At 43.8% G+C, this 23,120-nt stretch overlaps 1 protein-coding gene across 3 annotated transcripts in view; it reads right to left on the bottom strand.

Annotated features, from left to right (window-relative positions):
• The window catches only part of BAIAP2L1 (BAR/IMD domain containing adaptor protein 2 like 1), an 88,083-nt gene extending 70,738 nt beyond the window's left edge, over positions 1 to 17,345 (bottom strand). For all 3 annotated transcript variants that reach the window (XM_061210324.1, XM_061210321.1, XM_061210322.1), the window contains exon 1: positions 17,029 to 17,345. In XM_061210324.1, the coding sequence (XP_061066307.1) occupies positions 17,029 to 17,079 (51 nt within the window). In that variant the 5' untranslated portion in view covers positions 17,080 to 17,345. The remainder of the gene's footprint in view (positions 1 to 17,028) is intronic.
• Positions 17,346 to 23,120: the final 5,775 nt, after the last annotated feature.

The following is a 23,120-nucleotide window of genomic DNA, read 5'->3' as shown; positions in this document are numbered from 1 at the left end:
TTGGTCCATTTATCTCATACATTTCCTCTGCCTCCTGTACCGTTACAGATCATAATTTTAAAACGAATTATACAATCTTACGATGGTTTTTAACTTTCTCACCATTTAGATTTTTCTTTCATTATTGAAAAATTATTACCTTTACCGGTATGAAACTATAGACTATGAAGCATAAATACAATTATGACTAGCTAGATAGTTAAACTGAGCTGATTTTAAATTCCTAAGAATTAGTTTCTCTTTCCATTTCTTTTTCCAGTTCTCTACAAGACCAAGGACAACTTATTTGATATTTCAGTGCTTAATTTTCTCAGTTGAAAAGTGTGGGTTATATTTACACTGGAATAAGCTTTAAAAGTGATTTAAGAATCTCTAATACAGAGTTTTTTTTATAACTTGATTCAGGTACTGTATGTCACCGAAAATTTCGATATTTTATTCTAAATAATCTCATACGAATTAATCTAGCAATGTCACAAATGCTTAAACTAATCAAGGCACATTTTAATTTCGTGTGACAAGAATACCTGTTCATAAGGGCTAACTGAGAATACTTCTAGATAGAAGTCATTTGTAAAAAATCTCGCTTCCTCTTGCATGTGTTGTCGGAAGCTGCTGTTCCTAGACTAACATCATCAGTATGTAATTATGTCCCCTGCCTTTAGGGAAAGTACTGATGAGTAAATTTGGCAAAAAGGCAGATGCCTGTGGGCTAACTGATGGTCAGAAGAGCCATGTTTTTCACACCCATCTTGAATGGGGAGCAGAAGCCAAGTAAAGGAAAGTTAGACAACTAAGATGTTTTTTGTTTGAAATATTGAGTTAGAGCAAAAATACTCATATTCGAAGATATAAATACACAACAGTGCTTCCCATCAGTCAAATGTGAACAATGTTTCGGCCCCCTCAGTCTGTATGATCTATCTAGGCTACCAGCTAGCAACTTGTATTACGTATCAATTTGTATCATTTATAATTTGTAACATGCCACCCTAGTAGCAATGAACCTGAGGGGTGGGGGAATACTGCATAAATAACACTTTGGCCTTGAGTCCTCGGGCAAATCACATCCCTCCTTGCTGAGCCTCAGTCTCCTCCTCTATATGGGAAAACCTCTAATTTCCACCTCATGAGGGGTAAGAGAGAATTCACTGAAATAATAACTAATACTTATGGAGCACCTATTGTGTGTTCTTCAAGGCACCTGACACTTAGTGCACTGAATCAACTGTAGTAATTAACGTTGCAAGACAGAAGATAGAAAATATTAGTCAACTCTTCAGATGGATGAGCATTCCTATTTACACAGAAGTCTCCAGGCACTACCGCTTCCTTTCTGTAACATGAAAACAAACGATCCGGGCTCTCCTGCCTCAAAGCGTCACGTCAGGATGAGAGAGACCGTGAACACAAAAACCTCCAGAAGTCTAGAGTACAAAGGAAATTGGAGGTGCAATTATTATCTGCTTTATTCAGTTCAAAATTCTTCATTCCTTTTTTCCTTTTGAGATACATCTTGACACTCTGCAGCCTATGTTTCAGGCTCTATGCCCAGCACTTCACATGGGTTTGCTCATTAGATCCTAACAAGGCGGTGGTTATCCTCCCCATTTTACAGATGAGACATGAAGCTCTGAGATGTTAAATGTAAAAACCTCGTCGAAGGTCCCACAGGCAGTGAGAGGCAGAGTCAGGCCCAGGCACTAACCTTTGCGCTCACCACTCAGGCTTCCAGACAAGTTCCTTGGGAATTGTGCAATAAAGTGAGATGAAAACGCTTTTATGACAGAGAGCGTTATTTTAGGGTGAGAAATTATGGGAGTCTCTACAATATTTTCTTTTTCTTTTTGGATGCCTTCTTGGAATCTTACTCCTGATTTTAGATGAATATAATTAATCTTCCAATAGCATCACAATATGGACCAATTCTACACAGGCAAATATTTCTGATCTTCTTTTCTTTCCCTTAAAAAAAAGGAGGGAGTGGGGGAGAAAAAGAAGATTCTCCAACTACCTGCAGTTCTCCCAAGAATTCATAATGGTTAACACTGTCATATTAATTTCCTTTGCCGAAAAGAAATCAAAACGTTACAGAACTACACTGCAAAACCACAAGGTGTTTTGACCACCCCATCTAAGTCTCATATCCCTTTTTTTTTTCTCCCCAGAGAACCACTAATTAAGACTGAAAACTTTCTAACTCATATTGATACACACATATAGTCAGGATTGATAAACAATTTTGCTTTGTACATTTTTTTTTTTAATTTTTATTTATTTATTTTTGGCTGTGCTGGGTCTTCGTTTCTGTGCGCGGGCTTTCTCTAGTTGCGGCAAGTGGGGGCCACTCTTCATTGCGGTGCACGGGCCTCTCATTATCGCGGCCTCTCGTTGCGGAGCACAGGCTCCAGACGCGCAGGCTCAGTAATTGTGGCTCACGGGCCTAGTTGCTCCGCGGCATGTGGGATCCTCCCAGACCAGGGCTCGAACCCGTGTCCCTTGCATTGGCAGGCAGATTCTCAACCACTACGCCACCGGGAAGCCCGCTTTGTACATTTAATAAAATAAACAGTATCATGTAATACATTTTACTTTTACATCCTTTTTTAAATTCAGTGTTATGCTTCTGAGACCTGTCTACCTCAATATGTATTAACTGGGTTTATTCCGATTTAACTTCTGTATGGTATCCCTTTGTGATGGCTAATTTTATGTGTCTGCTACAGTACCTAGTCAACTGAATACTAATTTCGGTGCGGCCGGGTAGGAATTTTGTCGATGTGGCTAACTAGCAGTAGACTTTAAGAGATTACCCTCAGAAATCTGAGTGGGCTTCCTTCAGTCGGTTGAAAGGCTCTAAGAATGAAACTGAGGTTCCCTGAGGAAAAAGACCTTCCGCTCGTAGACTCCGGGCTGCCGGGCTGCCCCACAATTTCACACCTTCCAGGCCACACAGCAGCGTGAGCCGGTTTCTGGACTTCCTCTACCGAGCGACATTTAGGCGGCTTCCAGGTTTTTGCTAACACCAACTGTGGGGCAAGAAGCTGTCGATGTCTCCTTGTGCACATGGGTGAGAATTCTCCTAGAAACACAACTGCTGGGGCATAGGGTACATGAAGATTTTTCGGTTTTGTTAGCTACTGCCGAATACCTTCTCCGAAGTGGCTGCTGCAATCTGTGCTCCTACCACTGCTGCGCTATTTTACCACAATCACCAACACTTGGTGTTATACTTTTTTGCCCAATGGGTGAAAAACAGTACTTTTTTTTTTAAGTACCATAAACCGTTTCCCTTGTCAGCATTAAAAAAAGGACACAGGACTGGAACTATCTAAGCAGGGGAAGAGAAACAATGAAAGGTGGTTTTTATCCTCAGCTCTCAAGTCTATCATGGAGTCAAGTCATTAGTGACTTTTGTCCTTTTCACCACAGGGTAAGAAGAGGCACCAAAAGCATGGATCTTGCCTGCAATCAAGCCAGTCTGGGCTGTGGCCTCCCCTCCCTACCCCCATCTCTGTGCTCCAGGCCAATGGCCTCTGGGCTGTGCTCGGAACAGGCCAAACCAACTCCACTGCAGGGATCCTGTACCTGCTCTCCTTCTGCCTGGAGGCTCTTCTCCTGGTTACCCGCCCACCTGGGTCTCAGAGACAGCTTCCTCCACCCTCCCCCTCCCGCCCTCGGCAGCCCCCTCTCCAGCTGTTTCTAGCTTCTCTTTCATCAAAAGGCTTGTCACTACCTTACAGGATATTACCTGTTTACTCTGTCTCCTTAGTAGAAACTAAGGAAATTAAGGAAATTAAGGCCAAGGACCACTGCACCTCCAGCACCAAGAACAGTACCTGGACTATCTAATGCCCAAGGTGCACTTGCAGCAGCAGTTTCTGAATTCTTTTACAATTACATGAGAGATGTATGCGCTCGTGGACGAATCAGCTGCATCACGTGCCTTCAGCTCATCTGAACGCACAGACACAATGAGCCGGTGGGCTGATGAGCCACAGCAAGGATTGCTGGAGTGAGGTAATGCACTGCTCGCAGCTTCATTAGCTCAAAGTAACAGCTCCAACAGAGGCTCATAGAAGCTGCAAGATTCTGCCCTCTACCTACTAAGTCATAACAGGCTTACAAAATCTCCAAGTGCCACATCTTTCCTTGTGAACTTTGCTTCCCAACCCTATGTTTTTCCAAGTTGACATTTAAATTACTTTTTAAGTATTAGGCGATAACACAGTCCTTAAAAAAATATGTTGCTGGAAACAACCCAAATGTCCACTAACTGGTGAATAGATGAAAAAACTATAATTTTATAGTTTATAAGTTACACCTCAATAAAGCTATTAAAAAAAACAACAACCACCCAGCAACAACAAAAACCCTGCTGTTCTCGACATCCCAGGCTGCTAAGGGTTCAGGCTCTAAATCCTCAATGCTGAGAAATGCCACAAAGCTGTGGTTTCTAACTAGCCTGCCCACAGAAGATCCAGATGTGCTGAGATGCAGGCCATCCACTGTCCTCTGTGAACACTGGTCCAGGACCAGAGAGAACAATGCTCCTGGTCTGCAGAGCACGTATGCCTATGCAGCTGTTAGCAGCAACTTCCGCTGCTCAATCAGTTAGATCCATTAGTAGAAAAAGATAACCCAGCTATTTTGAGACCAATCTCCTGCTTGGCAGTTATCTTTCCAGCTATGATTGGGGAAGGAGTTTGGCAAATGTTTCTCCAGGCAAAAAATCATTACCGTGTCCCTCTAGAAGGACAGTTTCATAGGAAATCTTCAGCCCACAGAGGGAACCCCCCTCCATGAAACTTTCACTATGACTTAAACACTGTTTTGCCTTCCTTCTTCCTTTCCTTTCCTTATTCATAACCAGGCTTTGGTTTGTAGATAATTATTTCTGCAAAAGTGGTCCTTCATTCAGAGGGCAAAGGGCATGCCAGAAATGAAGCCACGAGGCGCCAAGGGTTCCATGGCTCCCCCCCAGCAACATGACCTCTGCACCAGAAGCCACTGGGCTAGTGGTCAGTAAAGAATAGGGCCACCTCTTTGGGCTTAGCCTCTCCTAGAACATTGAGAGAGTTCTGAGAACATCTGGTAGATCCCAAGCTCCTTAAGAACCAACGAAGTGATGAGAACCAGTGTGATGAGAACCAGAAAGGTATGTCTTGCTGCCTCTTAAGATCCGTTACTAGAAGCAATTACATCTCCGGGACCTTTTATTTCATTGTTTAAAGAAACAGATTTCTGTGACAAAACTCCACCTTCCCTACTCATTTAGGCAGCAAGAACTGCTCTGAAGCCAAAGCACAATTAAGCAAAACAAAAAAGGTCCCAACATACTGGTGTGAGAAAGAAGTGTGTTCTATAACTGTTCAAACGTTTTGGAAGAAATTATCAAGCATGTCAAGAAAACGAAGTCCCAGAGCTATCCCACCCAGTAAACTAGTGTACTGTTTTCAATTGTTATTTTGAAAGAAAATTGTGGAGGGAGAACCATGTTGTAAGCAATCGGTGTTCATGACCATCTGATAACATAACTTGGGGGAAAAAATGGCCTGAACCCTATTCAACACTTTCAATGAAAGAAAGTTTCATTTTACTTTAAACACTAGACAAAAGTTTTGCATGTGTCTATGAGGGGAATCATTTGAAACCACATTTCCTTGTAGTTTTTTTTTTTTTTTAATTTATTTTTGGCTGCATTAGGTCTTCGTTGCTGCGCGCGGGCTTTCTCTAGTTGCGGTGAGCGGGGGTTACTCTTCGCTGTGGTGCGCGGGCTTCTCATTGAGGTGGCTTCTCTTGTTGCAGAGCACGAACTCTAGGCGTGTGGGCTTCAGTAGTTGTGGCACGTGGACTCAGTAGTTGTGGCTCGTGGGCTCTAGAGCGCAGGCTCAGTAGTTGTGGCGCACGGGCTTAGCTGCTCTGCAGCATGTGGGATCTTCCCAAACCAGGGCTTGAACCCGTGTCCCCTGCATTGGCTGGTGGATTCTTAACCACTGCGCCAGCAGGGAAGCCCTTCCTTGTAGTTTTTTTTTTCTTTTTTAATTATTTATTTATTTATTTTGGCTGTGTTGGGTCTTTGTTTCTGTGCGAGGGCTTTCTCTAGTTGTGGCAAGCGGGGGCCACTCTTCATCACGGTGCGCGGGCCTCTCACTATCGCGGCCTCTCTTGTTGCGGAGAACAGGCTCCAGACGCGCAGGCTCAGTAATCGTGGCTCACGGGCCCAGTTGCTCCGCGGCATGCGGGATCCTCCTGGACCAGGGCTCGAACCCGTGTCCCCTGCACTGGCAGGCAGACTCTCAACCACTGCACCACCAGGGAAGCCCCCCTTGTAGTTTTAAGTATAGATGATTACACTGGGTCCAAGGTCCAGCAGGTGCTATACTCCATATAGTTGCATGTATTTCCTGGCAGCACTAAAAGCCCTTTCCAGGCTGAGAGTAGGCAATCCTAGCTTACTAACTGCCAATGCTATCAGACATGGTAGCAATGTCTGGCCCACACTGGCCTCCATCAGCAAGAGGATTTGGGGACCCTACCCCAGATTTCAAGCAACTTTTGGACCTTGAACTTCAGAGGAAGTAGTACCTGTGAGACTGAAGTAAAAAATCACTTCTTGAAATTCCAGCTATGATAACATTAGTATCCATTTTTGCTTGGTTCCTACAGGTCTATGTTCTTATTTGAAAGAATGGAAATAATCCTTCCTATAAGCCACAGTGCTAGGACAACTCTTACATAACTTTCAATCAGAATCTGGAAATTTGCTTCTTTCCTGGTATTTTCATATATATATATATATATATATATGTATGTGTGTGTGTGTGAGGGAGAGGGAGAGGGAGAGGGAGAGGGAGAGGGAGAGGGAGAGGGAGAGGGAGAGGGAGAGGGAGAGGGAGAGGGAGAGGGAGAGGGAGAGGGAGAGGGAGAGGGAGAGGGAGAGGGAGAGGGAGAGGGGAAGAGAGAGAGAGACAGAGACAGAGACAGAGACAGAGAGACAGAGAGAGGTGGGGGGAGGGAGAGAGAGAGAGATCATGGCAAGTATTAGATAACACGTACTTATGTATCACTCCACTAACTTGTAAAGTCCTCACGTTTGGGCCTTTGAAAGAACTACACATTTGTTCACTCTTTATTACACACATACAGTGAGCCTAACCCTATGTTGGATGTACAGAACCCAGAGATGAATGAGGTAAGAGTTCCAGCCCGTAAAAATGCACGGTCGGGACTTCCCTGGGGGTCCAGTGGTTAAGACTTCGCCTTCCAGTGCAGGGGATGCAGGTTTGATCCCTGGAGGGGGAGCTAAGATCACACATGCCTCACAGCCAAAAAGTCAAAACATAAAACAGAAGCAATACTGTAACAAATTCAATAAAGACTTTAAAAATGGTACACATAAAAAAAAAAATCTTTTTTAAAAAAAGAAGAAAAGAAAATGCATGGTCTAAGGGAGACAGGTATGAAAAAATACCCAGGCAATCTAGATTGACATGGTGAAAATAAGAAATGCAAAACACCTTTAATATAACTTGAAAATCATTTAGAAATATATAACTTTACCACAGATAGATGGCATGTATTAAGGAAACAGTAACTGACTAGTTACTGGGTTTAAAATAGCTGTTGACAGACATACACTTTGAAGGCTACAGGGCGCGCTAGACCATTTGGTTAAGTGTTCTTGCCTGCCTGGTTATTAATTTTAAAAGGTGTGTCATGCAATAAAAAGCAAGCAATTAATTTACAGGAAAGAATGTCTCATGTGCTCAGTTGCATTTGTTTAGAAAGTCCCCAAGTACCTAACGAGCAACAGGAACTTTACCAGATCAAAGTACAGTTGACTTTTGAACAATATGAGGGGTAGGGGTGCCCACGCTCCCCACAGTTGAAAATCTGAGTATAGACGGCCCTCCGTATCCACAGATTCAATCAATGCGATGGTGTAGTACTGTAGTATTTGCTATTGAGAAAAATCCAAGTATAAGCGAACCTGTACAAATTCAAACCCGTGTTGTTCAAGCGTCAGCAGTAAATTGCTGATTTCATATCGCAAGTGACATTCCTTTTTTTAGTTCACTAGTTCTTTCCAAACACCACTCTTACGTAATATCTGGAATATTCTAATGAACTGCCCTCAATAAGATCCCGTGAGACAGGTCATTCTGCTTTGCATTAAAATCCCAGCCCTTGGGACTTCCCTGGTGGTGCAGTGGACAAGACTCCATGCTCCCAACGCAGGGGGCTGGGGTTTGATCCCTGGTCAGGGAACTAGATCCCACATGCATGCTGCAACTAAGAGTTAGCATGCCACAACTAACGAGCTGACAAGCCTCAACTAAGGAGCCCGCCTCCCGCAGCTAAGACCCGGCGCAACCAAATAAATTAAAAAAAAAAAAAAAAAAAAAATCCCAGCCCTTGCAATCTGAGAAATATTGTTCAAAAACCCAAAATAATGTAAAAATAGTTCAAGTTTGTTAAATACAGTTCTGGTACCAGTAAGGGGAATCAAAACTTCTAAAACTTTTGTTGTTTTGTTTTCATCTACTTCTCTCATATAGCCAACTTTCCAAAGACTTCTTACAAACTGCTTAAGAAACTCTTCTTGACCTTAACCTGCTCATACATCACTCTTTTCCTCCTTTCTTCCAATACTGGGACAAAGCAAACAAAGTCTGAAGAACGGAACTGGTAAAGGCAGGACACCTCTGGTACTGCTGGAGGTGGGGGGAAGGAGCAAGGAAGCAGAATTGATGATCCAGGGCAGGCCAAGGTGGAGGGGAAAGGCGGGCATTGTTGTCCTGTCATAAACTATAAACTCGAGAAAAGCACAGGCTGTTTCTTCTCTAGGGTGGTTTCCAGTGGTGACCACAGTGCTTGGTACAGCCTGGGGCACAAGAAGAGAGCTGCAGAAGGAATGAATGTAGGTGGGAAGCTTAGTTAGTGCATCCCGAACAGATGCTCAGAACACGGCAGCCGTGATTGTTAGTGCCACCTCAGTCTCACTGGCCATGGAGCAGGTGAGGATTTAGTTACAACTGTGAGATAAGCATACATCCGTACTCATTCAACAAATATTTCTGAGTTCTTACTGTGCCATCAGCACAATGAGGGATTTCAAAAAATCCTCAAGGAGTGTACAGCTCATCGACTGAGAGACAAATTTGTGCCAATAATATTAATACTATTCTTTTACCCGCCTATGTGTCAGTCACTCTACTAGACGCTGAGGATAAGCAGTAAACAAAGCACGTGAAAATCAGTGCACGGAGGGTGGTATGGTCCAGCAAACACAAGCTACTGCTGCTCGCAGCCAACACGCTGTTCTAAGAGCTTTCGTTTATTATTATGTTTAATCTTCACAACAACCATATGAGGTGGGTACTATCCTCACCCTTGTTCACAGACGTGAAAATTGAAGGCAAGGTCAAATGGAAGAATATGGCATTATCAAGTACATACCAGAATCTGGGGTAACACAAGGATGGACTGGTTTGCTGAAGAAGTCGTCTGTCTCAGGGGCACAACAGTTGGACTGAGTGTCATGTAAGAACAGTGTTTTGCACGTTTAAAGTGTTCACACACTTAGAAATATATTGTACCATCAGACATAGTTACGGCTGGCACCTCAAGCTGCTCCAACTGTAAGATGAAGCCCGTGAAAAAATACACCATTTGGTCAACTGAAACCATTAAAAAAATTTTTTTTACTTGCAGCACTTAAATATAAGGAATTATCATGGCGAGTTTCCTGATTCTCTTCTGTCACTGGAGTTTTTGCGTCCAGAAATGGATTGGTCTGTTAGCTTAGGTCTCAGGCATCCGAATCTGATAGGTGACCAGGGTTGTTTCTGGTCTTCCTCTCCCCTCCCTCCCCCCAGCGCCCCCCCCCAGACTGGAGCTTCTCTTCTCCTAACTCAGGAGGGGGCTGCTCCATCCGGAAGGCCAAAGGGAAGCACTTAGGGTGGCTAGTAGTTGGATTCGTCATCTGAGCTCTGTCCTGACCCCCAACCCAGGTCTTTTTCATGTTTATTATAGGCAATATGTTCTTATCATCTGAACTTTTATCCCTTCTTACTTTGGCAGGTTGTCAATACCACTTTTGTACCTTTTCTGGTCCTTCTTACTGTTTTCGTACCGTTCAAGGATACAGCTGTACCTCGTAGTGGATCAGCTGCTTGCAACATCAGGAGTAAGACTTTGAAAAGATAGTTGTAAGAACTAGAATTTGGTTCTCAGTTTTGTTGAATCTTTCTTCTGTTGCACTCATAGTCTCAGGTTAGTAAAAGTTAAAAATGTACCCCCATGGGGCTTCCCTGGTGGCGCAGTGGTTGAGAATCCGCCTGCCAATGCAGGGGACACGGGTTCGAGCCCTGGTCTGGGAGGATCCCACATGCCGCGGAGCAACTGGGCCCGTGAGCCACAATTACTGAGCCTGCGAACTAGAGAAAGCCCTCGCACAGAAACGAAGACCCAACACAGCCATAAATTAAAAAAAAAAAAAAAAAAGTACCCCCATAAGTAAAAATTAAGAGAAAATGGTAAGATTTTAAATTAGGTTTACCCTCAGAAGGTTAATTTGCAAAACAGAGGTAGAAAATGGCACATTTTACCTTAGTTTTTAAAACTTTTTATCCATTAAAATGGAATAGATTTATCAATTTCTAGGGTTTTTTTTTTTCCTTAGCTTAAGTATTATAAAAGTAACCCACTCACATAAAATGTAAACACTCCAGAAGGTAGAGTGTAAGAAGTAAAAGCCCCCTGCCCCCTGCCCCCTGCCCTAGAGCTAACCACAGCTAGCCCTTAATATTTTTAGTGGAGGAATTGCTACTGTTGAGGGACTTTTAACCTCCAAATTACCATATAAATAAAACCAGTTTAAGCAACAAACCCAGAAGTATCTTCACCCACTGGCTGTTCTCTCTCAGAACACAGCTCTAGAAGGCCCTGAGCAATCCCTTACATCTCTGAGGTGTGCTTATTTATTTTGCTTCCTAGATTGGGAACACATTCTGGTAATATTTTTCATTTATTTTGGAAGGAGAGAGAAACCAGCAACATTTTATCTCATTTCCACAAGTCTTACCTTTAACCATAAAGATCTGAGTTACAACCAGACAAAGTCCTTAAAATAATGATAAACCAGAAAGACAGACTCAAGGTCTGGAAAACATAAAGAGAAGTATAAAATCAAGGCTGAGGAAAGTAAAAACAGAAACATACAGGCCTCAGGGGCCACAGAGCTGTAATTACTCTGGACACATCTACAAGTACAAAGTTTATAGGGGAAATTATACCCAGTAGTGCTAGACATGAAATCTCGGGTGTTCTCCCAGCCAATGTCCACAAGCTACTCTATGTTATAGGTATACGTGTTTTACTACTTTTTTTTTAAACCCTCTAAAGGTTATAAAAAAAAAAAAAAAAGGAAGCAGTTTTAAAAGACCTACTTAATTGGCTGAGGTTCAGGAAAGGTACATTGTCACACGATCAGATTACAGCATAAATTGGGGCATGTTTTCTGGAGGGCATTTTGCAATGTATCACAAATATGCTCTACAATGTTGACTACCCTTTGACCCACAACTCCTGCTGGGGATTTAGCTTAAGGAAAAGATCCCAGATTTGTGCAAAGCTTTACCTGCAATGATGTTCAGTGCAGTACTTTAATAGCAAAGTATTGGCAACGATCTTACATCCAAGAAAAGGGGAGTGGATCAATAAATTCTGATGAAGAATGGAGAGTCATCAAAGTGATGAAGCACACAGTACTGACTGACATGGAAAGATGTACTGAAAGATACTGGAAAGAGTGACAGTAAGAGTTAACAGTGTGGGATTCTGGGTGACTTACTTTCGGTGTAAATATTCATAGAAATTTTGGAAATTCTCTGGTATCAGAGAAAAATATAGTTTTAAAGAGCCTCTGAGATTAAAACCAACACACACATGTAAATTAATAAAACATGAACGACTGTGGGAAATGCTGAGAAGTATAATCTGGGGGACTTGTTCACAAGCATTACAATCTAAGTGGGGAGAAGACCCAAATTAAAAATAACAGGGACTTCCCTGGTGGTCCAGTGGCTGGGACTCCACGCTCCCAATGCAGGGGGCCCAGGTTCGATCCCTGGTCGGGGAACTAGATCTGGCATGCATGGGGTATCTACTAACTACAGTGGAGTTAGATCTACTAACTACAACTACTACAATAATATGGATGAATCCAACAGACACATTGGGTGAAAGAAGGCGGACAAAATAAGCCAAACTAATTAGCGCTGCTAGAAGTTAGGAGAGTAGTTATCTTGGAGGGGATACAGTGACCGGCAGGGGCCATGAGAGGGACTCTGGGGGCTGGTCATGGTCTACTTCTTGATCTGGGTGCTGGTTACACATGTGGGTTCAGTTTGTGACAATTTAGTGAGCTCTATACGCCTAAGCAAACCTTTCAGTGGGCATATTAAAGTTCAATAAAAAGTTTTAGAAATAAGAATGGATAAACAACAAGGTCCTACTGTATAGCACAGGGAACTATTAAACCAGAATGGAAAAGGATTTTTAAAAGAATGTACATATATGTATAACTGAATCACTTTGCTGTACAGCAGAAATTAACACAGCATTGTAAAATCAACTATACTTCAATAAAAATTAAAAGTAAAAGTTTTAGAAATAAAAATATATACATTTGCAAATGTTAACAGATAAGTTAAATGAATATTTGTGCTGCTTTTATAATGATTTTTACTTTTGAACTGCAGAATAAATACCTGTGTGGAATGTTGAGGGGAAAAAAATCCAACTGGTTGCAATTGCACAGACATTAGGTTTCCCCTGCAGGTCTGCCTGCAGCTCATTACAACAGAAGTGCAAGGCAAGAATTAATGCCTAATCCTGGAATAATGTCACAAGTGTAAACTCAAAAGCAACCTGAAACTTCGTGTCACAAGCCCAAGTGGCCCCAGCCTTCATTGAAAAGGATGTTGCTCTGTCTGCTTAGCAGTGTTACTGTAGTTCTAAAACCTCTCTCCAATCAAGAAAAATGTTATGACGAGAAAGGACATTCAGTGTTTGGCTTTGTGTCTTCATTTTACCATACACAAAGCTACAATACTGGGCTGTGCAGTTTAATATTTGATACCTGGCAACGCTTTCTGCCGCTACCTGGCACCTGATTCTTACAATCCCCTTTTTTAGTCATGGAACCAAGAGCAAGTTGTCTGGTCTTCTGCAAGTCCCATTTTATCTTCAGCATACCTGAAGAAAGTAGTGTTATGGCGGGAACACATGAAGATATCAAGTAGCCTACACAGCAACAACAATAAACATAAACAGCAACTGAAAGCTTCAAAAGTTAGACCTATATGCCACAGTCCACACTGGAAGCCAACCAGGCAGGGACTTTCACTTACATGTCCCCACTTGAACCCAAGTCGAGAAAATAAACCACCCTTACACAAACAAAACCTAGCACATCGGCCTAGACTGTTCGCTTTACCCAGTGAAAGAACAAAAGTACCTCATTTTCTTATTTAAAGAAGGTTTGTTCAAAACATGTCGATGATGAGTTAACGATGACAGAAACTTCTGGGTGACATCTTAGATGACCGAAGTATGAAAATGTATTTGGTTTGTGCATTTGTTGGCCACTACAAGCTAAATTTCTATACAAAAAGGAGAGGGATGGAGGCTGGCAGGGGAACTGGCACGTGGGCACTGGTCTCTCACAGACTCTGGGCCTCACTTTCTCAACGGTAAACAAGATCCATGTCCACCTAGAGGGCTGATGTACACTTCGAATGAAACAAAGTGTCAAGGGAGGGAGAGGGGAGACTGGCACAGGACAGGTGCTAACGAAATTAATTAAATGTTCATTTATTCAACAAATATGTACACCTACTAGGTGCCAGGAGCTGTTCTAATTGCTCGGAACACAACCAAACAAAGCTTCTTTCCTTTCGGAGCTCACATTCTAGTTGGAGTAGGAATAAACATACATGATAAGTAAATATATATTACATGCTAAGGTCATAAGCACTGTGGGGGGGGGGAAGGTAAAGTAGGCTTAGGTGGGATTGGGAGATGGATGGCGTCATCTGGGATTTTAAAGCTGTTTGAGTGGGACTCTGAGAAGGTGGCATTTAAACAAAGACCTCTGTGTCCCTTTCCTCATCACTGCTGCTTCAGCAAGATGAATGTAGGGGTGACATCCCTGGATGACATCACATCCAGCCCTCCTCAACTTCCTAAGACCAACAGTTCTGACCTCTAGGAAGGTTGTGGTTACTTTTTTGCGTGCGTGTGGTTACTTTTAATTAAGGGTTTTTTTTGAACTTTACTTCTTCCTTCTACCGCTAAAGCATGTACTCAACAGAAAACCATGCAAAATCACAAGCAAGCTGCTGAGGGAAAATTATGGGCATAGCATAGGCGGAAGAGTGGGGAGGGAGAGGGATCTCTGGCTTAATTCTAATTAGCAACAGTGACACTACCTGACATTTTGGGACTTAATACCATGCCATTTGTTTGTGACGCCATAAAATACACATCTTCCTGGGATTTAGCATGGCTCTCCAGTAATCATTTGTCTAAGTATACATTTTAGAAAACTCAGCAAATGTTTAAATAAATATTTAAAGATATTTGATACTGCATACAGAGGAACACAACACTTTATAATTCCCCCTTTTCTCTAAAGAATTTATTCCTTTATTTCAAAGTTAGAGAAATGTGAGTATTAAAAAAAAATCTAAAACCCATGTAAGTCATAAAATCTCATTTGCAGGTGGCTTTTGTAAACACACCTGGTTAGGTTGTGTTTCTATTAGTAAAACATTCTAGTTTGCCAGGTAACATAAAGGAGATCTCTTTTCTAGGTTCATCAACACTGCAGGGAGATTTTTACCATATTAAACTTAAATTGTTTTCAGCTTTGGTCTTTGTGGGGTGGGGTGGGGGAGGGGAAGAACCCAAAGAGGAGGTGGTGAAAAGATGCTGGGCTTTCAATCAGACCTGTGAAGGTAAAATTTCACTGTGCATTTCCATCATAGTCAAAGCGTGACCTAGCAGCATTCACTTCATAGATTACATATAAACTTGTTGTCTGGAGCTGTAAATTATTAACCCACCACCCCAACCTAAACATGACCCCAAAACATTAACGAGGAAATGGTGATTAAAGTCAGTCAATAAACATCTGTGAGTTTTTCGTATCTTTTAGGACACCTGGGAGTAGAAAGCAATAAGGTACTGGTCTCTAATCTTCAGTGTATTATAGCCTTTCAAAATACGAAAATGATTTACAATGCTCTATGTCTATAAATACACATAACCAAAACTATAAAATCCACACTTTTTCCCTCCTGCCTCAGTTCTTTGGGTAATGCGACATTGGCATTTGTGGCACTGTAATTCACTTGAGTACAGTCCCTCCACTGAGTCACCACTGAAAGTGAAAGTCAGGAAGAACTGGGAGAAAAAGCAGAGAAGAGTGACTTCAGGATTGCATGCCAGAGTTGGTATCTCAGGTTGGAAAGATATATGTGTCTGTGTTTTGGAGGCAGGAGGAGCGCAACTCCACCCAGATTTGCAATGATCTGCATTCCTCACAAATGTCCAGTTTTACCGTCCTTAACTGGACAGTCATCAGAGTAGCCACTACTCCCTAGTCCAAGAGTAAAAATGTTACATTTACACACTTTGTCAACATGCCGCACTTCCTACCCCACCATCTTCAGGATCATTTAAATATCAAACAATCTCAACCCAAAGGTAAAACTTTAACATTCGAATTTCTGGGATTTCTAAAAACTGCCCTCTATTAAGGAAACATGAATAAGGAACGGATTTTGGTCACATTTACTTACTGAGCCCAAAAATACCATGACAACTGTACCTACTGTATCTATCTATGCAGTATAATCTACATATGACAGTATTTGTGTATCCAGATGAAGGGAACCAATCTTTTAAACTTCGAAGGATTATGAACCTATTTTCATGCTTTTATTCTTATCCAACAAAAGTCAATAAACTCTGATTTCAGGAATTCACTCAGACCTTGCAAAACTATAAACTAAATTTTAGGGTTAAAAAAAAAAAAAAACTATAAAAATGACCCAACTGTGGGTCTTAAAAATGGCTACAAATGAATTTAGAGAACTTGAGTTCCATGAGCCTAAGCCGAATTAAAACAAAAGTTGTTTTGTATTCTATTAATATCAGATGATTAAACACATATCTTATTTCAACTGGAATTCATTTATAAGTACTTAAATTTACTAAACTGGCCACTAATCCTAAATCTATGTTCGTTTCTGGAAACATTATCTCGTAATAAGTGCAAGTTAAGAGAATGACCATCGACGCATTCCTTGAGGTTAGGTCAATTTTATTCAAACCTCGGGCGTTCTTTGACTCCCATAACCTCACAAAATAATCGATGTCTAAAAAGCCAAGCCGAACTTAAAGCTGTGTGAGACAGGGTCTCAGAGGGAGCGCCCCCCGGAGGCCCCCGCGCCGAGCCCAGCTCACCTGGCGCTTGTTAACTACCTGGGAGTTTCCCCCCTACATTCTCAGAGGAAACTCGAGCTTGGGTCTTTGCTCTCCGAGAGCTTAATCGCCGCAGCCACGCCGGCGCGGTCACCGACCCCAAGGAGAAGCTGGGGAGGAGGACGCGCCCCAGGGGCGACACAAGACGCCCCCGCCCCCAACTCTCCCCACAGACGTTTGCTTGTGAAATGTGTAATCTGTTGGGCGTCTCCAGCGCTGGGAGGGGAGAGGAGGGGGAGGGGAGAAGGGGAGAGGATGGGGGAGGGAAGGACATTCCCGCGTAAAGTCCCCTCCTCACCCCGAAGGTGAAAAATCCCGACCGTCTCCCCCGGCGAGGACTGCCGGCCGCCGGCGGGGCCTCCCCGCTTCCCCGGCCTCGAACCCCGGAGCCCCCACTGTCCCCGGGACTCCCGCCCTCGAACCCCGAACCCCGGCACTCCCAGGGTCCTGGGCCGCCCCGGGCCAGCTTACCCGGTAGGTGCTCTCCGTGAGCCGGTTCACCTCCTCCGGCCCCCGCGACATGGCTGCAGCCGCCGGGCTGGAGAGCGCAGGAGGACGCGGCCGGGCCTCGTGGCCGCCCGACTCTGGGCGGCGGGAGCGCCGGGGCGCGGCTGAGGGGCCCTCGAGGGTCAGCCGCCTCCACAGCCGTCGGCCGGGGAGTGCAGGCGCGCGCCTCCGCGTCCGAAACGTCAAAACTTGCAGCGCTACCGTCACCGCCGCGGCCGCCCTCAAGGAGCTGAGGGGAAGCGGCCCAACCCTGCTGGAGCGAGCAAGGCTGGCCAGGCGGCCCCACCTGAGGCGGGCGGGGTGGGCGGGGCGGCCGCGAGGCGGGGCGGCCCGGGTGGGCGGGGCTACCCTACCTGAGGCGGCAGGGGCAGTGGGAAGGAGGCGGGCCGAGCGGGCGGCCCGTGGTGGGCGGGTCAGTGAGGCCCGTGTGGGCGGGGCAGAGGCGCGCTGGGCCAAGTGAGCCGGGCAACCCTCCTTGAGGCGGTGGGTGGGCGGAGTGTAGCGGCCACATGTGGGCGCGGCGAAGGTGAGTTGGGTCAACTGGGCGGAGCGTCCCCACCTGAGGCGCACTGGCCGGCTGGGGCGCCGGGCCCGGACCCTGCGAGGCTGTTCTGCTTGGAACCCACACCGAAGTCCGTCAGGCCTCTGTGGTCCTAGAGCCCTCTAGTGCCCCTCGCAGTGCTGGCGACGAATGCCCTGACACCCACGCTCTCCGCGGGCGCTACCCACAGCTGCCTTTTGGGGACTCGGGAAGAGGGTCCCATGTCCCCCAGTTGTATTGATTTCCCTGCTTGACCCCTTCCTGCGCACCCGTGTCCCTGACCTCAAAGATCTGCGGGACCCCAGGACATAGGCTCTCATAGGTGGAGGAAAGGGGCTGCCACTTACAGCCCTTTTTGGAAGCTCCTGATATATGAAAAAATTAATAAATGCCACGATCTGGTTACAGAAATAGCAGTACGTTTTTAAACTTTGCTCTAAGAACGACCTTTAATTCATTGCGATGTAACCGTGCTATTCACAAGATCGTGCTATTCACAAGATCGAGATTTAGAAGACCGTGGTGAGTGCAGGTGTTGTGGATTAACTCCCCGTTCTGTCTCCATCCCAGCCCCAGCCCAGACCCTGAGGATCCAGAAAAGGCTTCTCCGAGCCGGAAACACGGCTTCGTATCTGAGACACTCACCCAACAAGGGCAGGAGATCTTATGCTGGATTTTTAAAACTTCTATCTGGGTGCAATTTCATCTTTTATGGGCTGTTAGGTCATGAGGCTTCTGAACTGCTCCTGTTATAAAATTCACTGGGAAATGTACACAAAGAAAGCACTGTGTGACCTAGGTGGGAACACCAGAGCATGAGATGCAGCTGGACTTAGAATCAACAACTTGGACTCTGGGACAATGTTATCAGGTTTTGCAAGCTATAAAGCATATCATGCTTGGGAACCAAAAGGTTATGTGTCCTTGGGTGTTGAGGGAAATAACACAACAGCCCTAGGTTTCAGGCAGTGGAAGCAGCTGCCTCTTTCCTTAACAGATTTCTAGCAATTGACTCATAGGATTTGCCAGGTGGGTTTTATTTGCCATATTGAGTGAACTGATGACCTTATCATTATCACCGTTACCTATTGGGCTCTTCAAGGATGTCTGTTGATTTTTATTTAAACTTGAAAATCGCTGCCTTAACTTTGCAGTTCGGTTACCTTTTGTTTTAGAACCTCCCTCTGTGCCTTCTGATGAATGGGGTCATTTCACCCTCTGCTGCAAGGCAGTCAACCGAGGAGCCGGAAAGAGAGCAGAGGCTTAACCTTTAACACCGCACAGCTCAGCATTGTGGCTTGGGGCAATTAATAAACTGCCATAAAACCAGCACCCTCAGATGGCCCAGTTTGATTTCCAAGGTTGGAATTTGATTGAAGGACCAGGTTCACAATTGTATGCAAATCTTCAAACAGATATTTAACTGTCATATTGAACTCTCCTTTATGGAAATAATTTCCTGGTTAGGACCATCCTGCTCCTTTAGAAGTCTTAGAGAATGGTCAGCTCTTGGTCTATACCGACATCAGGACTAGTGCCGCTCAGTCCCAAATAACAAGAGAGTATTGATTATCTGCTCTGTGCCAGAGACTCTCCTGGGGGCAGGAGGAGTGCAGAGTGTACTGGCCTTGACCCAAGCCTTTCATACATGTGCAGGAGGTAGAATTTAAGGAGGACTGCAATGAAAGCTGTAGTAGAGGTACAGTCAAATGTGCTATAGGTTTAAAAAGATGGGAGCATTCTCCAAAGGCCATTTGTATTAGGCTCTTCAGGTGTGTGGTTTCATGCAAACTTGAAAACCCTCAGTCTTAGTTGTTCTGAGATTTCATGATGCTCAGCGTGAAGTAAAGTGAATCAATAGAAAGGAATGACTCAGGAGAAGGTGAGAGGCAGATTCTGCCAGCTGAGAAAGCACTGCAGCTGCTCTCCAACTGCCCGGAACCCCGGCCCGAGGGGCTGGCCCGACCTCACTGGAGATCAGCTCCACACCTTCAGGGGCCGGCAACCAAGCTTTCCTCTCTTAGCTCCTGCTGGAGTTTAAATAACCAAAAATCCCGTTTATGTTAACAAAAGTTGTAAGATGCAATTGCCGGTGACAACATCAATAAGATTTTGAAAGCCACGCTCCAAACGGTCTCTTGTTTTGAGGTTAATGCCTTTTTTTTTTTTGGCCGTGTCATGCAGCTTGTAGGATCTTAGTTCCCCGACCGGTGCCCCCTGCATTGGGAGCACAGAGTCTTAACCACTGGACCACCAAGGAAGTCCAAGGTTTATGCCTTCTTCTGAACTTACTGTGGGGCCTGCCAATGGGCTCTCTGCCTTGATGGGTGCCCTGGGATGTCCACAAGAATTCCACTATGTTTTGTGACCAAAGGGGTCCGTGCTGATAACAGTAATTTGGGGCAAATTACCATTTAAAGACCCAGAGATTAGATGTGGCTTTAAGTATTCCTATTCTGAAAAAGCAAATGTAAATTGAAAACTCACTTGCCTTTCTGTAACTTCCTTCCAATCCAAGCAGCAGTAACTTCTCCAGCATGCCAAATTTATTTCTGCGGTAGAGTTTGTTTTTTTTTCCCCTAAATTCCCCAACCAGGGATTGAGCCATGCCCTCGGCAATGAAAGCACCGATTCCTAACCACTGGACTGCTAGGGAATTTCCCTGCTGTAGAGTTTTTCACTAGCTGTTCCCTCTGCCTAGAATGTTCTCCCCACTACAGTACTTCCCTGTAATGTGGATTTCAGCCTACAGGGACCTTCCTTCCCCTAAGTATTGATAGTATTTCAGGCCATCTCTCACACAGCATTCTATTTTAATTCTAATAGTGCTTATCACTAGCTATGGTAGGCTGAATAAAGATTCCCCTGGATGTTCAAGTCCTAATCCTCGGAACCTGTGAATGTTACTTTATATGACAAAAGGGACTTTGCAAATGTGATCAAGATAAGGATTTGGAGAGGAGGGGATTGTTTTGGATTATCTGGATGGGCCAGTTATAATCACAAAGGTCCTTATTAGAGGAACCCAGGAGAAGTCGGAGGAGGAGGCAATGTGATGGCAGAGACTGGAGTGATGTGCTTTGAAGATGGATGAGGAGGCCACAAGCCAAGGAATACAGGAGGCCACTAGAAGCTGGAAAAGGCAAGTATGTGGATTCTCCCCTCAGAGCCTCCAGAAGGAACTAGCCCTGCTGACATCTTGGTTTCAGCCCTGTAAGACTCTTTTCAGACATCTGCCCCAGAGCTACATGAGAATAAATGTGTGTAGTTTTAAGCCACTAAATTTGTAGTAATTTGTTACAGTGGCCAGGGGAAACGAAGACACTACTAATCTTTTTCTTGTTCATCTTTTTGTTGATCATGTCCTCCCACCCACCACCCACCATAAGAATACAAGTGTCACAAGGGCAAGGATGATTTTTGCCTTGTTCACTGCAGGCTGCTCAGTCCCTGGCACATAGTAGGTGCTCAAGAACTGTTAGGAGGATAAACTTATGAGGTAGTCAAGATGCTCTTCATTTCATAAGAAACAACTACAGCGGGGGTTTGCTTTCTTCAGTTTTCAAAAAACAATAGAATAAACCACTGCAAAACAGATTGTGGATTGGAAGGCTAGAAGGGAATATACAGACTCTATTCAACAACTATCAAAAGGTAGCAAAGCATTGGCATGAACAGAATTTGATAAAAAGCTGTGAATTTTCTAGCACAGTAAATCGCAGAGTAAACACCCAGTCACTGTTACATATTTATACACTAAAAATGTTAGTGCTCAAAAAAGGTACATATTTATCAAATTCATAAAAACACTAAATGAGGGACTTCCCTGGTGGCACAGTGGTTGGGAGTCTGCCTGCAGACGTAGGGGACATGGGCTCGAGCCCTGGTCCAGGAGGATCCCACATGCCACGGGGCAACTGGGCCTGTGAGCCACAACTACTGAGCCCACGAGCTGCAACTACTGAAGCTTGAGTGCCTAGAGCCTGTGCTCCACAACAAGAGAAGCCACTGCAATGAGAAGCCTGCACACCACAATGAAGAGTAGCCCCTGATCCCCACAACTGAAGAAAGCCCTTGCATAGCAACAAAGACCCAACGCAGCCAAAAATAGAGAAGGAAAGAAAGAAAGGAAGGAAGGAAGGAAGGAAGGAAGTTAAAAAAAAAACCCAAAAAACACTAAATGATGTATCTAAAGCATAGGGGTGTATTCAACTCTGGTATAAGCCCTTCTAGGAATAAGAGTTAAATGCAACATGTATTAATTTACCATAAATGCTATATGATCATGAAGTTTCAACAGACTCCATAAGATATATATGAAAACCCATTTTGTCACTTCAGTGATATTCGAACCATTTCTGCTTTTCAACTTTATTCTGTTTAGAAAGCTCAAATCTTAATCCATCCTCTCTGTTGCTCAAGAATTATTAACAAGTATCCTGAAAATGTTATTTTGTCTATTTCTAGAAGTGATATTTTATCCAGCAACACTTTAATAGTTGTTGTGTTTTGTGTCAACGAACACTTAAGTTTGTCATGATGAAATCAGAGCTGGAGGTGTTGAAAGCGCTCTCACTACTGACTGGTAGTTTAGCTGGGTGTAGAAATCATACCCCTCTTTTACATTTTTCACATCTTTATCATTCTGTGCTGCATTACAGATAATTTCTTCAGAATCATCTTCTAAATCACTCATTCTTTATTTGGCTGTGTTAAATTCCTATTTAACCTGTCCTTTGAGTTTTAAAGTTCAAGATTTGGACTTCCCTGGTGGTCCAGTGGCTAAGACTCTGTGCTCCCAATGCAGGGAGGCCCAGGTTCAATCCCTGGTCAGGGAACTAGATCCCACATGCCACAACTAAGAGTTCGCATGCAGCAACTAAAAAAAAAAAAAAAAAGAAGAAGATCCTGCAAGCCATAATGAAGATCCCACGTGCCACAGCTAAGACCTGAAGCAGCCAAATAAATAAATAAATAAATAAATAATAAATATTAAAAAAAAGTTCAAGATGGTTTTTCATTTCTCTACATTCTATTATATTCCTTTTCAACTATCAGGTTATTTTTTTAACAAACAGCTTTATTGAGATATAATTCACATATAACGTACCCATTAAAGTGTACAATTCAATGGTTGGTAGTTTATTCATAAAGTTGTGCAACCATTACTGCCATCAATTTTTGAACATTTTCATCACCCTGAAAAGAAATCCTGTACCCATTAGCAGTTTCTCCCCATTTCTCCCCAATCCTCTCCCCCAGTCCTACACAACCACTACATCTGCTTTCTGTCTCAGTAAATTTGCCTATTATGAACATTTCATATAAATGGAATCATACAATATGTGGTTGTTACAATTGGTTTCTTTCACTTAGTACAGAGTTTTCAAGGTTCATCCATGTTGTAGCATCTACCACTACATCATTCCTTTTGATTGCCAAATAATATTCCATTGTACGGATAAACCACATTTGTTTATGCATTCATCCATTGATGGAGATTCAGGTTGTTTCC

Source organism: Eubalaena glacialis, chromosome 13 (assembly GCF_028564815.1).
Source record: "Eubalaena glacialis isolate mEubGla1 chromosome 13, mEubGla1.1.hap2.+ XY, whole genome shotgun sequence".
Taxonomy (NCBI): domain Eukaryota; kingdom Metazoa; phylum Chordata; class Mammalia; order Artiodactyla; family Balaenidae; genus Eubalaena; species Eubalaena glacialis.
This window is presented reverse-complemented; position numbering and strand designations above follow the sequence as displayed.